The sequence below is a fragment of the Mus musculus genome, chromosome X, assembly GCF_000001635.26.
Source record: "Mus musculus strain C57BL/6J chromosome X, GRCm38.p6 C57BL/6J".
NCBI classification, from domain to species: domain Eukaryota; kingdom Metazoa; phylum Chordata; class Mammalia; order Rodentia; family Muridae; genus Mus; species Mus musculus.
The window spans coordinates 38,012,589-38,030,448 of NC_000086.7; the positions used below are offsets into that span (position 1 = coordinate 38,012,589).

Sequence of the window (17,860 nt, forward strand, 5' to 3'; positions counted from 1 at the left end):
TGGCACACAAGCAAGACCACAGACCTCTCTTGTGATACGGGAAGGATACGATATTGGGTTGTCATCAGGTTGGGATGGTACAGTCTGGTTGACCACAGTTAGGCCACAGAGTGTGAGGACAGAGTCTGAGGAGGGCACTGGAAAGTGAGTCTTGACAACTCACCAGGCTGGGTTGTTGCTCTGACTGTGAGCATAATGATGGTAGAGGCCGGTTGGGAATTTGGACACTCACTAGGGTGCACTGCCTACCCAGGATCTTGGGGTTTCTGGCTAGTGTGAGCTGGTGCAGGGTGGCAGGGGTCTGGCTCCACAGTGGGATGCTTGACCAAACATAGCCTGGGAGTTTGAGGATGGTGAAGCTCAGTAGGCTGGCCTATAGGCCTGGGTTCTTAGGAGAACAACAGCAGGGCATGCTGTTGAGCTCTCCCTGGGCTTGGATGTGCTGTAGTTTATGTGAACTCAGCTACGCTGGGGAGTGTGTCTGTGGCTCTGACAGAGGAGATTCTTGAAAACTTACTGCGCATGGATGGTGTTCAGCCTGTGTGGCGCCATCGAGGCCTGTCAAGTACACTAGTGACACCATGGACTAATGTATAGTTTAATGTGAAAGCTACAAATTAATCTTAGATTGTAAAAAGCTGAGTACATGTAAAAGCCTTTCATCTAAAATATAGAAATCTGAATAACTTGGACACAGATGATCCACACAAACTGTGGAAATTACAGTATTTCATAATGCACAAAGGAATGTTGGTTTGTGGGAGATATTTTAAGCCAGATAAGCATAAGGAAGTTACTAACTACACCTCCACTTCCTAAAAATAAGTGTTCTTAGAAAACTACAAACTAGCAAAAATACTGTAAACAGGCTGGTGCTAACAAACATGGCTCAGGCAGTGTCTTTTTAAGGGCCTTTTAAAAGCCCCTTGCAAAGTCACATTCTGGTTCCCTGCTAAAACTAAGGATACAATACAAGGTCTGACATTTTCCCTTTTCATGCAACCTGTTTGTCTTTAGGTTGAAAGATAGTTATTTTGAAATACAGATTTTCCTTAAAGGGACTGACATGAAAATATGGGTATAATATCTGGGAGAAAGAAATCAATTGGTGGCTTCATTCCCTTGTAAATAAAGTGAATGAATCCTTTAACTCCAGGCTAATACATCATGAAAAAGAACTATCCGAACTATAGCAGTGTCACTTAAAAATATCAACACTATCTCGTGCCAGATTTTCACATCTGTGACATGGTTTAAATTCAATAATCCATGCCCAAGAGGAGCCCACCCAAAGCAAAAAATCAAATGTAGACTATATCTTAAACCGATACAGCCATCATATTGTAGTTTTTAGAAGGGCCTGTTCTGCCCAAAAGAGGTTCTTCCTTAAAGCTGATTCTGCTATCTACCATTTGTGCATTGGTGCTGTTGTGAGAGCTACCTCCCACTGGTGAGGCTTCATACAGCACACAGATGGAGCCATCCTCTCCAATCCTGTAGGACACTTCATAGGGATCAACCCACAGTGTGAGTTCACTTGGGAGAAGCCTGAACAACTCTCTACTGCTCAGTCCAATCTGCTGCGCAGCCTGACTGACAAGAGGATCCATCTTATGGTTGATGCGAATACACCTGTAACCCGATCCCTTGCAGGGTTGCTCTGGGAACCAGTGGTGTTTGTAGTGTTCTACCAGCAGCTCCTGCAGGCTCTGGCTGAAGGTCTGCAGCAGCTCCTCATTCCTGAGGCCCTTGGTGCAGAGGAACTTGCAGATGAAGGTTGCTGCAGCACAGATCTCACCAATCATGGTGGCTGCAAGGGTTAAGAAGGGGGAAGCATGGAGGTAGAAGATAGGTCAGTAGTGTGTTCCTGAAGGCACAACAACCTTTCTAGCAAGACTTGGAGGTCTAGAGAAAGCAAGTGTGTGAGTGAGGCAGCTATTAGCTCTAGGGGCCTTTTGCAAACTTTTCTTTTAGAGGAAAATGTTACTGTGGAGAGAAGAGACAGGAGGAAATAGCTAGCCTGGTCACATCACTTTGCCCTCCCCAGCCACCTTCCCACCAGCCCAGCAGCCTCCGAGGACCCCACGAGTTTGTAGTTCCAGTTCCAACAGACAAAATTACGTGCATTCTTAAAGGCATATTAAGTGTAAACAACCTGAGCACACAAAACAACACGCTGAGTACGTATCTTGGCCTGTCGAGTGCAGGGAAGTGGAACACTCTAACTAAAATTGGGTTGATGGGAACGCTGCCTGACCAGAGCTGGGACAGGCAGTATGGGGATGGTGCTGAGTAGATCACCTTGATTACCGACTATGAGGATGGTCTTATTCCTACGCTAGTTGGTCCCAACCCACACTGTGATTGTTAGGTTGTTTTTGGAGTGTGGAGATGGTAGCATCGGTCATGTACCAGTATGGGCCACTAAGCAGGCAGCTTGACCCCAGCTTATTCTGGCACTGTGTAGTTGGCACAGAAGGGCATATCTTAAGCTAGGCCTGGGGGTCTGTTAATGTTATAGATGAGCAGAGTTATGGGTGACTCAACAGGCCAAGATTGGTGGACAGGAATTGTGATCCAAAGTATTGTGTATGCTATGCAAGGGCCGGGTCTTAATTACTTACCAGTCTGGGCTGGTGAGATGTTCCCCTGACTCAACCTATGCCTGGTACTCTGCAGTTTGAACTATATTGCAGTGTCTTGGTCACTCACGATGTTGGATTACATGCAGGCTGATCAAAGTTAGACCAGGGAGGATTAGTATATGACAGCAGCAGGATAGGAACTTCAGCTTTCAAGAGGCTAGAATTGTACAGAGTCTGACTGGCCTGATTCAGACATCAGAGAATTTTAGACAGTCATCAACTTAGGATATCAACAGGAATAGTGTCCAGGCTGTTTGACCCTGACTGGGCATGATTTTATTTTATTTTTTTCATCTTTTTTTTTTATTACGTATTTTTTTCAATTACATTTCCAATGCTATCCCAAAAGTCCCCCACTCCCCTACCCACCCATTCCCATTTTTTGGCCCTGGCGTTCCCCTGTACTGGGGCATATAAAGTTTTGGGCATGATTTTATAATAATGGTATAGATATATAGGACTCTGGATCCCTCATGAGACTGGGCTGATAGGTAAACTGAGTGAGCCACATTGGGCCTCAGATGTGAGAATTATGTGGGATGCCAATGTCTTGATAACTCACTACTATCAATTATTTTCCAGGCTGCTTGACCCCAGATGGGTCAGGGAGGGTGAAGATGTCATGGAAGGGTCAGGGTCTTACTCAATAGACAGTGCTGGCCTATAATCTGTTTGAACCAAACTAGGTGTGGAAGTGTGGCCAAGGCATTGGAGTGGATGTCTTGGTATGGACTCTGCTTCTGGGCAGGTTATATGACCAAGGCCAGGTCTGTTACACTGACAGAAGGAAGCATGCTTGTCTTTTATTAGTCTGTGCTTATGGGCAAATTGCTCAACCTTAGCTAGGCCTGGGGACATAAGCATTGTGTGTGGAAAGAAATTGTTAATCCTGGAATATCCTCTTTCTTGTACAAAGCTGCTTGACTCCAAGTCCTGTATTGTTAGGATGATGGAGGAAGACTGAGTCTTAGGTACACTTGTGAACAGGCAGCTTGACCCCTGTCTTGCTGAGTTACTGTTGGATATGACAAGAGAGGGCTACATTCTAGGCAAAAAAAAAAAAAAGAGAGAGAGAGAGAGAGAGAAAGAGGTGGCTTGTGTGCAGGCTATGTGACCAGAGCTAGCCCTGGTAGAGTGATAATGTGTCTTTCAATTACTAGTCTTGTCTAATACACAGTGTGCCTGGGATTGTGAGACCACATTGTAGTCTGCAGTATAGTGAACACTCTTGTTCACTAATAAGGTTTGGCAGGTCTGCAAGTTCCTTGACCTATGCTAGTCCAAGGAGTGTGAGGATGGGTCAGGGTCTTTTTCCTCACCTGAATAGATGGTGCTCAGGCTGCTGAAGCCATTCTAAACCTGGAATGTGAGGATGTTCTTGGAAGTACAGAGGACTGGGTCATTCACCAGGTCAGGCTAGAGTACAGGCATTGCTGCTCAAGCTACTAGGGTGTATTTAGTGCCATAACAAGAGGACCAGATCTTGAATTCTATGATGTACAATGTGATTGACTCCAACTAAGTCAGGATGAGGAGGGCTGTGGCAGATGAGATTTATAGAAACTTACCAGGCCTTGTGACAATAGCTGGGACTAGTACTGTGGAGGTACAGGGGCTTGATCTTCCTGCAGTATGTGCTACTTAGACTCTGCTAGGGTTGAACTGGTATTAACATGGAGGAGAGTGATCTGAAACACTCGCCAGGCAGCTTTGGTCAGTGTTCTGCTTGACCAGTGTTCTGAGGTAGCTGCTTGAAGGGAAATCTTGATAACTCACTAGGCTGATATCTTGCTTAGATTGTATGAACCAAACTAGGCCTATGAGTGTGAGGAGGATACATGAGCAAAGATCTTGATCTCAGGGCACTCACTTGTCTCCTCTGGTGGCCACATTGCTTGATCTCAACAAGTCATGGAATCATTAGGGCTGTGGGAGAGGTAGTAGTATTGGTTACTTACCAAAATAAGCTGGAGAGAAGGCAATTTGACCTTAGGTTGAACAGGGGCTGTAGGGATGGCACAGGAGAACAGTCTGGGTTCCTCACAGGCTGAGCTTTTATGCAGGTATTTTTTTTTTACCCAAGATAGTCCTAGAAGAGTGGCAACGGTGGGAAAGAGCAGGGTCAGGGTCAGGACCACTCACCTGGCTAAGGTGGTCTGTAGTCTGCCTGTACTAGTGAGATCACTTTGTACTCTAAGCACGTGCAGTGGGGCAAGGGTCTGGGCCATATAGGAGTCTTGGCTGGGCTGGGAGCCGCTTGAATGGGACTATGCCTGGGAATATGAGGAGAGTGATAGAGGCCAGGCTCTTCAAATCCCACAAACAAAAAGCACAGTTTTGGACTGTGGGGATGCCCTGGCATTGGAAGGCTCTTGGTTATGCACCAATCTGGGCTGATATGTGAGCTACCTAGGCACAAATTTGTCAATAGGATTCTTGATTCTATACATGGCTTGGTTGGGGTGGAGGTTATGTAACCCAAGGAAGGTCCAGGAATATTAGGACACCAACCAGTAGGGTAGGAGCTTGAGCTCTATTGAAACTGGGACAGGGAACATTCTGACTGATCCCAACTAGATCAGGAACTATGAAGATGACTTAGACAGGCAAGGATTGTATGGACACATAAGCCTAGGCTGATGTTCAGGCTATGTGGCACCATCTGGCATGGTAGCAAGACTGGTGTAGAAGATAAATTTCTTGATCATTCACCAGTCTTCATTGCTAGCCATGATTTATGACACTAGCTGAGTCTAGGAGTATGGTAATAATGTAGATCAGCAAGGTTCTGGGGAATTAAAAAAGGCTGTTACTGTGCAACATTGTGTGACAGTATGACCCAAACTAGCCCTGGGACTAAAGATTAAAAGGGAAGGCAAGCAAGGTTTTGATAACTTACTAGTCTCGTCGGGAGCCTGGGCTGCTTGACACCAGCTAGGCCAAAGACTCTAGAGGAATTCACAGTTGTGGGTCACATACCAACTATTTTCAACTGCTTGACCTGAACTAGGCCTGGGAGTCAGAGGAAAGTACTAGAGAGGGAGTCATGATTACTCAACAGGCTGGGGTGTTTGTTGCTCAGGCTCTAAGTGTATGCAACAGGAAGGTGGGGACACAAGGTACTCACTAGAATGGCTTAGTACATTGTCTTCCTGGGACTGTGTGTTGAATCACTTGTCTGAACAGTTGCAGAAGGGCAGGGGTCTGGGGAACTAACCAGACTTGGCTGGTCAGTGAACTGCTTGACCCAAACTCAAATCTGAGTGTCAGGATGATTCAGTAAGGTGGGCTCTTGATCCTACACTAGGTTATTTGGCTACCGTAAAGGCTGTTCAACCCAAGCTAGACCAGGGAGTATTAGGAGGATACCCCAGGATATCTTACTAAACTGAGATGGTGTCCATTCTGATTGACCCCAGTAGGCCAGGGAGTATGAAAATGGCTCTGGCTGACCTGGGAATTCACCATTGTGGGCTGCTGTACAGACTGTGTAACCCCAGCTGCACCTGGCAATATGAGAATAGATTCTTACTCACCAGTCTGGGCTGGTGCCAACCTGCTTAACATGAGTGTGGTAATGGATGAGGATGGGTGGGGTTCTGTGTACTCCTCCAGACTGAGCTGGTAGTCAGACCACCTCCTATTGTGAGATCATTGCTATTCTGACATAGTGGGGGAGGGGAGGGGGTCTGTGTAATCAGTCATGCTGGGGAAGGTGATGATGCTTCAGCCAAGCTAGCAATGTGACTAGAGAATAAGTTTAGAATTGTCACCTGTCAATCTTTCCATCAATTTTCCATTGAAGAATTCATGGCAAGAAATGAGGAATAGATCTTTCAGGATAGTTTTACAAGGACAGTTTTACTTTACTGATCCAGAATAGCACACAGATATTATCAAGCGATATGCTGCAGTTCTGTTATATTGTTGTTTATTTTGTTTGGGGGATTTTTGAGATAAGGTTTCTCTGTGTAGTCCTGGCTGTCCTGTAACTCACTCTGTAGAGCAGGCTGGCCTTGAACTCAAAGATCTGCTGAGTGCACATTATTAACTTTGTTTCAAGGACAAGAGAGAATGTCTTTTTTCAGGAAAAGGTATTGTCATAGTTCTCAAGAAGCATGTCTATGCAGGTGATCACTGTGAAGTGCAAGTCAAGGCACCGTAGGGCAGCATCAGTCAGCATCACAAGCCAATATAATAAATAATATAATAAATATAATATAATATAATATAATAATAATATAATATAATAAAACCTGGACTCCTATTTAAACCTGTGATTTTTTTTAAGCTATGCAAAGTGCAAGCCACGTAAGATCCAGGAGGAAGAGTCACAACATAATGAGAGAAAGTTTGCTAAATGGGGCTAGAATTAGAAGTACCATGTGGTCTTCATGTGATTTAACTCAAAAGAGGGTCAGTCCCTCTTCTGAAACCAGGGTGTTGTCCTCTCTTGCCAGCTTGTGGTTTGTGGTATGGCTGTATCAGTCCTGTTGGGATCCTGAGAAAGCCCACAGGAGAAAGCATACTGGTAGAGCCTCTGGTCCCACATCAGTGTTGACAATGATGCTGTGTTTCTATAGGTGTCAGTGGGGAATAAAGTATATGTTGCTTTTTTTCAATGTACTCCTGAACAAGCTAATACCTTATCCCCTGAGCATGCTTATATATTTGGTTTTGAGTCACAAATGAGCTTGTTCAATTATGGTTTATCCTTGGGAATACCTCAAAGAACTTCAATTTCCTGGAGTTGAAAAAAACACTTTTAGTAAAAAAGTCTTCATAGTCCTACCAGGATATCACATTAAGCTTCATTTAAATCATTCTACTGCTTTCCAAATCAAAAGTCCCCAGATCCTCATTCTTTCAAACAAAAACATGGTCAGGCCTATCACAGCAATACTCACTCCTGGTATCAACTTCTGTCTTAGTTAGGGTTTTACTACTGTGAATAGGCATCATGGCCAAGGCAACTCTTTTTAAACATTTAATTGGGGCTGCCTTACAGGTTCAGAGATTCAGTCCAGTATCATCAGGTAGAAACAGAGCAGCATCCAAGCAGGCATGGTACGGCAGAAGCTAAGGGTTCTACATCTTCAACTGAAAGCTGCTAGTGAAAGACAGGCATCCAGGTAGCTAGGGTAAGGGTCTTAAGGTCATGCCCACAGTAACACACCTACTGCAACAAGGCCACACTTTCTAATCCTGCCACTTCCTGGGCCAAGCATATACAAACCATCACACATACAATGAGAAAAGGAAAGCATCTTCGACAAATGGTACTGGTCTAACTGGATGTCTATTTGTAGAAGAATGAAAGTACTTCCATATTTCTCACCCTGCACAAAGCTCAAGTCCAAGTGTATCAAGGATCTCAACACAAATTCAGACACACTAAATCTCATAGAAGAGAAAGTACAGGTGACAATTTCCTGAACAGAATACCAATGGCTCGGGATCTAAGATCAAAAATTGATAAATGAAACTGCAAAGCTTGTATAAGGCAAAGGACACTCTGAGTAAGACAAATTGGCAACCTACAGATTGGAAAAGCATCTTCATCAGCCTTACATCTGACAGAGGGCTAATATCAAAATTTTACGAAGAATTCAAGAAATTAGACATTAGCAAGCCAAATAACCCAATTAAAAATTGGGGTACAGAGCTAAATGGAATTCTCAACAATATAAAATAGCCAAAAAACTTAAAGAAATGTTCATAATCTTTAGTCATTGGGGAACTAGAAAACATATCTACTTGGGGGTTCTATCTTATATCCATCAGAATGGCTAAGATCAAATATTCAAGAGATACCACATGCTGGTAAGGATGTGGAGCAACGGGAACTCTTCTTCATTGCTGGTAGAAGTGCAATCTTGTACAACCTCTTTGGAAATAACTTGATGGTTTTCAGAAAACTGGGAATAGTTCTACCTCAAGACCCAGTTTTATCACTCCTGGGCATGTTGTAGATAGCCCTGGGGCTAGGTATATTTGATGTTAATTCCTTTTTCCTGTGAGTGGCTTCGAACAAGGAATGAGTCAACACTCAGGTGATTTCCAGTAAACCTGCTTCCACCTTAATTTGTAAAATAAAGGAGAGCTGATGACTGGGCAGATGAAAGGGAAGGTGGAGCAGAAGGTGAGGGAGAGAGAGAAGAGAAATGGAAGAGGGAGAGGATGCAGAGGAGGAGGAAGAAGGAAAGCAGAGCAGAAGCACATTGCTTGGAGAAACTGCAAGTTCTAAGGGGTTTCATATATGGAAAAGATGGTAGAGTAGTGGTAGATCTGCCCAATATAAGCTCACAGCATGTATTCATATTAATTGAGTTGTTTTCATTGCCAGGGCTTATCTGGGTTGGAGAGATTTACCACAACAAAATGGCGTTCAACTTATTGATTTGAACTTAACTCACCTGAGATAAAAATTCACTGCCCCCACATGGGGCTTAGGCAGTGTTATAGGCTGCAGCAGGGTGGATTTGAAGCTGACTGGGTTTGAGGGGCCTACAGAGAACAGCAGAGAGGCATCTACACCTGAGAGAGTCTTTCTGTGTTTGCTTCTCTGTATCCTTTGCTCTCCACCCTGCTGGAGAGCCACCTCCAAATAGGGACACAGACAATGCAGGTCTTTTACACTCAGCTTCTCCCTGTCAATAAAGAATTAGGAGACAAAGATACAAAATGCTCTGGACCAGGTAATTCATTGACATAAAGAAAGAAATATAACCTTTTGATACTTAAAGATTGCATAAAGATATATTGGTCTAATAAATCTTACAGGTGACACTTCCACACAATACCTAAGAGATTAACCCTAGAATGCTAGACCATTGGGGTCTCAGGAGTGTACAGGTCTGGGTTACTCACCAGGCTGGAATTGAGTAAAGGCTTTGTGACCAAAGCAAGGCACAGGATAATTATTAATAGGACACCTCCAGGATAAGCTCTTGTATTCTTACTGGGCTGGGGTGAAATGCAGTCTGATTTGCCTCAGCTAGGACACAGATGGTAAGAGTGTAAAGGCAATGGAGACATTGGAAAATCACCACGCTGGGCAATACCTTACAGATTCTCTGAGATCAACTAGTCCTGGCTGTGTGTGGATGGTGTGGGAAGGCAGAGTATTGGTTGTGTGTATTAGTCTGTGCTAGTGCACAGGATGTTTGTCTACAGCTGGGACTGGGAAAATGGTGTTGGCAGGGGCCATTGTCACTTATAAGGCTATGCTAAGATAGATCTACTTGGTTGAACCTAGGCCTAGAGTCTGAAGAAGGTGTTGGAGGGGAGTCTTCATCACTCACTAGGCTGGTCTGTTTGTTGTTCAGGCTATGTGAACCAAGCTAGGACTATGAATATGTGGATGGTGAAGGCAGTTGAGGATGTTGGCACTCACAACACTGGCTTGGTTGTCATGTGATCCAGCCTTGGCCTTTGAGTGGGGAATATAAGGGGAAGGGGACCTTGGAATATTCATTAGGTTGTGCTGAGGGCCAACCTATTTAACCAGGACTTCATCTTAAAGTATGAGGATGTTGCAGGAGGAGTCTTGATCACTTACTAGGTTGTGCTGGTAACCAGGCTAATTGATCCCACCATGTCCTAAGATTATTAAGCTAGCCAAAGAGGACCCTATATTTATCATTCACCAGGGTAGACTGGTAAGCATGCAGCCTGATATCATCAAAGCCTGGAATGTGGGGGATCTTAAGGGTGCAGATGTCCAAATCACTCACCAGACATGGGTATAGTGCAGGCTATTCAACACAAGCTAGGTCTAGGAGTATTAGTGTTACTCCAGCAGGATGGACATTCTAGCTCTCACTATGCTCAGTCGTATTGACTCCAACTACAGCAGGGAGAGTAAGGATAGTTCTGAGACCAATGGTTCTTGGAAACTTACTGTAGGAATTGAGTAAAGTCCTGAGTGAGCGTGTGTTGTTGACATGGAGATGCACGTGGACATGTCATGGACCCCAATGCCTCAGCACCATGGAAGTGAGAAAGCCTTCCATACCTGAGACTCAGAGGAATGACAAAGTCTTCCTTGGGTCTGAGTGTGAATGTTGACAGTGTATGTAGAAAATCCATGCTTTCTTTCCCAGAGATATTTATGGTCTGAAGATTGCTCCCCTACAGAGTCTACTACCGAGATAAGCTAAAGCTGTCTTCTGTTCAACTGTACACAATAAATCCTGCCTTCCTGTTCAACTATATACAATAAACATGGGGAACTTCAGTAGTACTATGGCTTCTCCATCCAGGAGCCCAGTTTTTCTATGTATGTGTCTGTTGTTTCTTTAGTGTTGTTTCTTCATTTTCCCAACCCCTCTTCATGGTTCCAGAACCAGAGGCATTCGAGGACATAGCAGCTCACCATGTGTACTGGCTAGTTTTGTGTCAACTTGACACAGCTGGGGTTATCACAGAGAAAGGAGCTTCAGTTGAGGAAATGCCTCCATGAGATACAACTGTAAGGCATTTTCTCAATTAGTGATCAAGGGGGAAAGGCCCCTTGTGGGTGGGACCATCCCTGGGCTTGCAGTCTTGGGTTCTATAAGAGAGCAGGCTGAGCAAGCCAGGGGAAGCAAGCCAGTAAAGAACATCCCTCCATGGCCTCTGCATCAGCTCCTGCTTCCTGACCTGCTTGAGTTCCAGTCCTGACTTCCTTTGGTGATCAACAGCAACATGGAAGTGTAAGCCAAATAAACCCTTTCCTCCCCAGCTGCTTCTTGGTCATGATGTTTGTGCAGGAATAGAAACCCTGACTAAGACACCATGCTATAATTATGTGAGTGCTGTTTCACCCAAACTACACTGGAACTATGAAGGTGCTCTGGAATTCTGAGGGTCTGGGTAACTGAAGTGGCTGAGAAAGAGGGCTGGCTGTGGGCCCTAAAGCTAAGCCAGGCTGTAGAAGGATCTTCAGCTTTCACCAGGCTGTGATGCTGCATGATCTGATTGGCTTCAGTTAGGTTGGAGAGAGTGAGAGACTGTGAAAACAGGTGGGGATGGATGCTGGGTGCTCACGGGGCTAGCCCAGTGCTCATGCTGTGTGTGCCAAGTTCGACCTGTGAGGTTGAAGAAAGTGAAGGCAAGTGGGGTTCTCGGGTGCTTGTTGACCTGGCCTGATTGGAAAGCTGCTTGACCACATGTAGGGCTGGTACAGAAGTGGGAGACTTGATCACTCACTGGTTGGCCTGTTGCTCAGACTGTATGGCACAAACCAGGCCTGTGAGTATAAGGAGGTTACATGAGAGGAGAGTCTTGATCACTGGGGCAATAGGATACTAGGACACTCATTTATCTCCTTTGGTGACCATATTGCCTAACCTCAACAAATTTTGGAAGTGTCAGTGCGGTAGGGAAGTACTAGGTCTTATTCTCTTGTTGAGGTAGGCTAGTGAGCAGGCAGCTTGCCCAGGGACCATGGTGATAGCACAGGTGGACAAAGGTCTGGGTACTCATAAGCTGAGTTTGTGTGCAGGCTTTTTGACCCAAGATAGGTCTGAGGGAATGGTAATGGTGGGCAAGTGGGGTTCAGGGTCACTCACCTGACTGGGCTAGTATACAATTGACCTGTGATTGTGAGATTACTCCCTTATCTGAGCAGGTGCAAAAAGATAGGTCTGAGTAACAACAACAACAACAAAAGTGTTCAGCTTGTCTGAGAGCACTTTGATGGGAACTATGCCTGGGAATGTGAAGATGGTGCCAGAAGGTAGGGCCTTGATCACTCACCAGAAGGAGCTAGTGCCCAGACTGCCTGGCATTGTTGACATGTTCTGGTCACTCATCAGACTGGGTTGAGTATAGGCTGTGTAACCCAAGCTAGTCATGGAAGAATTAGTATGACAGTATCAGGACAGGATCTTAAACTCTCATCAGGCTACAGTGGTGCACAGTCTGACTGACCTAAGGTCGCCCAGGATGTATGAGCATAGTTCTGGTGAGATTCTTGGGAAATCATTTGACTATATTGGTGTGTAGGTTGTGTTGTTTTGGCTGTGTGCCCCAATTTTGACCTATAAGTGTCAGGAAGGTAGAAACAGACAGGCATCTTGGTTACTTACTATGCTGTGCTGATATATTACCTGTTTAACCATAACTAGGCCTGAGAGAACCCAAGGGAGGTATTGGAAGGGGAGTTGTGATCACTCACCGGGTTGATATTTTGCTAAGGCCGTATGACCCAAGCTAGGCCATTTAGTGTGATGGTGGCAAAGGCAGGCGGGCCTATCAGGTACTCTCTAGGATGTACTGTTGGGCAAACTGCTTGAGCACAGCTCGGCTTGTGAGTGTGAAGATGGTGTGGGAAGGGAGCATCTTGACCATTGACTTGGAAATTATAATACCCAGGCTGTTGGAGCACAAGAATTCCTATAAATGTTGGTATAGTAGGGGAAGCCTGGTCTTGATCACTTGCCAGTGAGAGGACAGCTTGGCCTGAAAGTCAGCTTGGGGAGTCAGGGGGATGGCAATGGGGGGGAACTCTGGGTAGCTCATGTGGTGCATATATACAGGCTCTGAGAACTAAGCTTGGCTTGGGAGTCTAGCCATTGTATGGAAGGGCAAGCCTCTGCTTCACCTACCAGGCTTGGCTGGTCAGTGAAGTAGTTGACTAGAATTAGGCCTAAAAATGTAAGATTTGTGGAATTTACTGGGACTGGGAGATAACCCTTGAGTGAAATGGTTGGAGTCATTCACTCATCTGAGGTGGGGGTGTAAGCTATGCAACCCCATCTAGGCTGGAAATATTAGCAGGATACTAGCAGGATAGGGTCTCGAGCTCTTACCAGACAGAGCTGGGCCATGGTTTCTTGACTCCTCACCAGAAAGAGCTGCTTAGTCCTGGTGATGTTCTTGGGGACTCACTGTGTCAGGTGGTGCACAGACTTGTGACATCAACTAGACCTGAACATGTGGGGATGGTGTACTAAGGCTCGTTCGGGCCCCTAGCCAGGCTGGGCTGCTATGCAACCTTTGTGATCCAAGCAGGCCTGGAGTTTGGTCATGTTCCATAGTGACAGGCTTTTTCTTTTTTTTACAGAGCACGAGTCTGGGCTGGTGGCTAAGCTTTCTGACATGAGGTGGGCCTGGGAGTTTGAAAATGATGGGGCAGGGTTTGATCGTTTGCTAACTCTGGGCTAGTAGCCAGACTACATGACCCCAGCTAGTCATGAGAGTTTAAGACTGGGGATAATCACTCAGTGCAAAGACCCAGGTCATTCACTAGCAAGAGGAAGAACCAAGGCAGTGCAACCCAAGCTTGGCCTGGCCTATTATCAGAACACCAGCAGGATAGGATCTTGAACTCTTCCCAGGAAGGGATGGATGGTAGACAATCTGAATGACCCAAACTAAGATGGTTGGGTGGGCAAGGGCCATTGAAGGTCTCGGAAATCCACCACACTGAGCAGGCGTGCAGTCTCTGGGATGGCAACTAGACCTGGCAATGTGAAAATGCTTTGAGAGGGCAGGGGCTTGATCACTTACCAATTTGGGTGTGTACCCAGGCTTTTTTTAGTTTTTAAAATCTCAGCTAGGCTTGGAATTATCGGAATGGGAATGACACAGGAGGACTGACTATGTCACCAGGCAAGCCTGTCTGTTTGGTGATCTGCTTATCCCATAGTAGGCCCAGGAGTCTGAGGACAGTGCAGGACGGATCATGGTTCTACACTGTTGCTCAAGGTGTATGATCTAGGGTTTGGGTCCTTAGCTAGCATGATGATGATGATGATGATGATGATGATGATGGACAGGTCAGTTTTAATCACTTGCTGGTATGTGCTAGTGTCCCTGTTAGTGTGACAATTGTGTGGAAAGAAAGGTGTTCTGGATTATTTGCTAGGCTCATGTTATGCATGATCAATTTTGAGATCCTTTTCTAGTCTGAGTTGGAGCCTGCGGGCAACATGAACCAGGCTTGGCAGATTTGTAAGGGGTTTGACCCAAACTAGGCTGATGAGTATGCAAGTGCTGCATGACGTTTGGGTCTTGCTCTGTCACCAGGATGGCCTGGTGCCAAGGTGGCTTCAGCCATTATATTCCTGGGACTATGAAAATGCACTGAAAATATGAAGGTCCAGGTCGCTTACCAGGGTAACAAGAATGCCGGCTAGAATGGCGGCTGTAGGAGATACTGACAAGATAGGATATTGAGCTCTGTCACAAGACTGTGATGGTTCAAAGGCTTATTGACCCCAGATAGTCCCTAAATTTGCATGGGAATAGCTACATACTAATGAGGTTCATGGGAACTCATCATTTGTGACAACAGCGAGGCCTGGCACTGTCAGGGTCAGATGAGAGAGCAGGATCTGGGTCACTCACCAGACTAGGCAGATGCTCAGGATCTTTGACCCCATTTTGACCCAACACTGTGGAATCTGCATGAAACAAGATGTCTGGGCCACTGACCAGTCTGTGCTGGTCAGGAATTTCAAGGACTCAGAATAGTCCTTGGAGTCTAAGACAGCTGCTTTAGGGCCACTCATCTGGCTGGGCAGCTGCTTAAGCTCTAGGAAGCAAGATAGGCCTGGCAGTATGAGGGAGATACCTGAGGAGAAACTCTCGTGATCATTAGAGCACTAAGGGACTCACTTCTCTCCTCTTGTGGCTAAGCTGCTTGTCCCCATCAAGTCTTGGGAGTGTTAAAATGGTGAGTGAGTGACAGCCAGAACTTAATTATCTAACTGATAGAAGCTGGTGAGAAGGTATCGTGAACCCAATTTGCCTTGGGACTGTGGGGATGGCACAGGAGTATAAGATCAGAGTCACCCGTAGGCTGAACTTGTGTGTAGGCTTTTTGACCCAAGCTAGGCTTGGAACTGTGGTAATGGTAGGAAATGGTGGGGCTCGGGCGATCACTCATCTGGTTATGTGTGTCCATAGACTGCCTGTGACTGTAAGGTCACTTCAGGTATTGGAAGTCAGAGATCTAGGTCACAAAGGAGGATTGGCTGGTCTGGGAGCTGCATGACTCCTGCTATACCTGAGAGTGTGAAAATGGTATAGAAAGGTATGGTCTTGTTTCCTCGAGAACAGGGGCCAGAAACTGGAAATGTCCTGGGAGTGAAAGGGTCCTTTCTGGTCACTAGACAGGCTAGGCTGGAGTGAAATCTATGCAATCCATTCCAGACTTGGATGCACTGGCATTACACATGCAGGGTACCACCTTGAACTCTTACCAGGTTAGGCTGGTGCAAAATCTGATTGACCCCAGGTAGGCCAGGGGTTGGGAAGATAGCCATGGTGGGTGAGATTCTTGGAAATTCACCATGCCAGCCTGGTGTGCAGGTTTCCTAACACCATCCAAGGCTGGCCATGGGAGGATGGTGTGTAGGACAGGATCTTGAACACTCACCAGTCTAGACCTTCTCTTATTGTGCTTGATTCAAGCTGAGCCAGGGAGTGTGGTGATGATGTGGATGAGAAGGGTTCCATGGCTGGGATGGTAGGCAGGCAGTGGAAATGGGGTGTGAGGGCAGAGTCTTAATCAGTTCCTAATTTGGACTGGTAAATATGTAGCTTGACCCTGACTGGGCCTTGTGCTATGAGGATGGCACAGGAAGGTGAGGCTGTTAGTCCCTCACCAGGGTAGCTTGGTAATCTAACAACAGTACAGAAAGGGAATCTAGATCACTCAACAGCCTAGGCTATTGTTCAAAGTCTATGAGCCAAGATGGATCTAGAAAGGTAAGGAGACAGGTGAGGACCTTGGGTTCTCAGTAGCCTGTGCTGGTGGCCAAGGTCCTTGACCATAGCTAAGCCTGTGGGAAGTATTAAGATACAAATAAGATAAATTCTCCAGTTTTCACCAGTTGTGTGATAATGGATAGTTTGACTTAACCTCGGGTAGGCCAGGGAGAGGCAGGGCAACTGAGACTCTTGGGATATTACCAAGTTGATCATGCATATGAGCTCTGGAACACCATCTTACCCTTGCAGTATCTGGATACTACATATGGCAGGATCTTGATAACATACCAATCAGGGTGGGTGCCCTGCCCTGCTTGACGCCATTTGGGTCTTCACTTGTGGGGATGGCACAGGGCATGGGTGTAGACCTCTTACCAAGCCTGGCTGTTCAGTGTTCTGCTTGTCCTGCACTAAGACTGGGAGTCTGATGATGGTGTTGAAGAGGGAGTCTTGATAATCCTCTCCAGCTTGGATGTTTCCCAGGCTGTATGACACAAGTTAGCCCTGTGGTAATGATGTAGGCAAGTGAGTATATTGGACTCATTCAACTGGCCTGATGTTCAGGCCATATGACTTGACACTAGCTTGTCAGTGTGAAGAAGGTGAAGACAGGAATCATAGGTACTTACTAGGTTGTGATGATGGTCAAGTTGCTTCGCCAGAGCTAAGCTTGTAAGTCTGTGGATAGTGAGGGAGTGAGGCAATGCGATCAATTGAACCAACTCAGTACCCAGATTGCTTGACTCCTGGGATTGATAGGATGTTGGAGGAGGACCTGGTCTGGATAACTCACCAGGGTAGGCTACTTAGCAGGCATCTTGACCTCACCTCATAAGGAGACTAGGGATGGCACCAGACTGCCAAGGTCTGCTTCCCTCATAGGCAGGCTTGTGCGCATGCAATGTAGCCTAAGTAAAGTCTTCTGGGGGTGGTAATGGTGGGGAAAGGCAGTATTCTGGGTCTCTCAGCAGTCTAGACTGATGCCCAGAGTGATGGGGATAGTGTTGTAACTTGCTAGCCTGAGCTGGTATGGGCTGTCAGGGTTCTGGGTCACTATTAAGGCTTATAGGTCTGCAAGCTGTTTGACCAGAACTAGGTCTGTGAGTATGATGGTGCAGGAATAGGTACCCTTTGTCTCTTTCCAAGATAAGTTGGTGTTCAGGCTGCTTTACCTGAGATAAGCGGGGACTGAAGGTGACCTTTGTGTAAAAGGCCCAGAACATTCACAAGGCTGGCATACAGTGCACACTGTGTGACCCAAGCTATGCTTGGGAGGATTCGCATGATGCAAGCAGGGCGTGAAATTGAGCTTCCACCATGACATGATGGTACACAGTCTGACCGACCCCAGCTAGGCCAGGGAGTACAAGAATTGTGTGAGAGGCCTAGATCTTGTTCATTCACTAATCTCGGGTGTTGTGTAGTCTGTGTGACCCAAGTTAGACCTAGGACTGGGAGGATAGTATATGAGGGTCAGATCTTTATCTTCTGAATGTGCTAATGGTAGGGAA

General features: G+C 46.0%; 1 protein-coding gene across 3 annotated transcripts; it reads right to left on the reverse strand.

Annotated features, from left to right (window-relative positions):
- Positions 1–584: 584 nt before the first annotated feature.
- On the reverse strand, positions 585–6,262 carry Btg1b (BTG anti-proliferation factor 1B). 3 transcript variants are annotated; one of them, NM_001243943.1, is made up of 5 exons: positions 6,182–6,227; positions 5,545–5,593; positions 4,604–4,734; positions 2,625–2,732; positions 1,320–1,810 (listed from the first exon to the last, which is right to left on the reverse strand). In NM_001243943.1, exon 5 carries the CDS (start codon positions 1,803–1,805, stop codon positions 1,320–1,322), a length of 486 nt encoding a protein of 161 aa, NP_001230872.1. In that variant the 5' UTR covers positions 1,806–1,810; positions 2,625–2,732; positions 4,604–4,734; positions 5,545–5,593; positions 6,182–6,227. The 3 variants fall into 3 exon arrangements, with proteins under 3 accessions (XP_006541576.1, XP_006541575.1, NP_001230872.1); XM_006541513.2 differs by lacking the exon at positions 5,545–5,593 and having other exon boundaries at positions 585–1,810; positions 6,182–6,239; XM_006541512.2 differs by lacking the exons at positions 2,625–2,732; positions 4,604–4,734; positions 5,545–5,593 and having other exon boundaries at positions 585–1,810; positions 6,182–6,262.
- Positions 6,263–17,860: the final 11,598 nt, after the last annotated feature.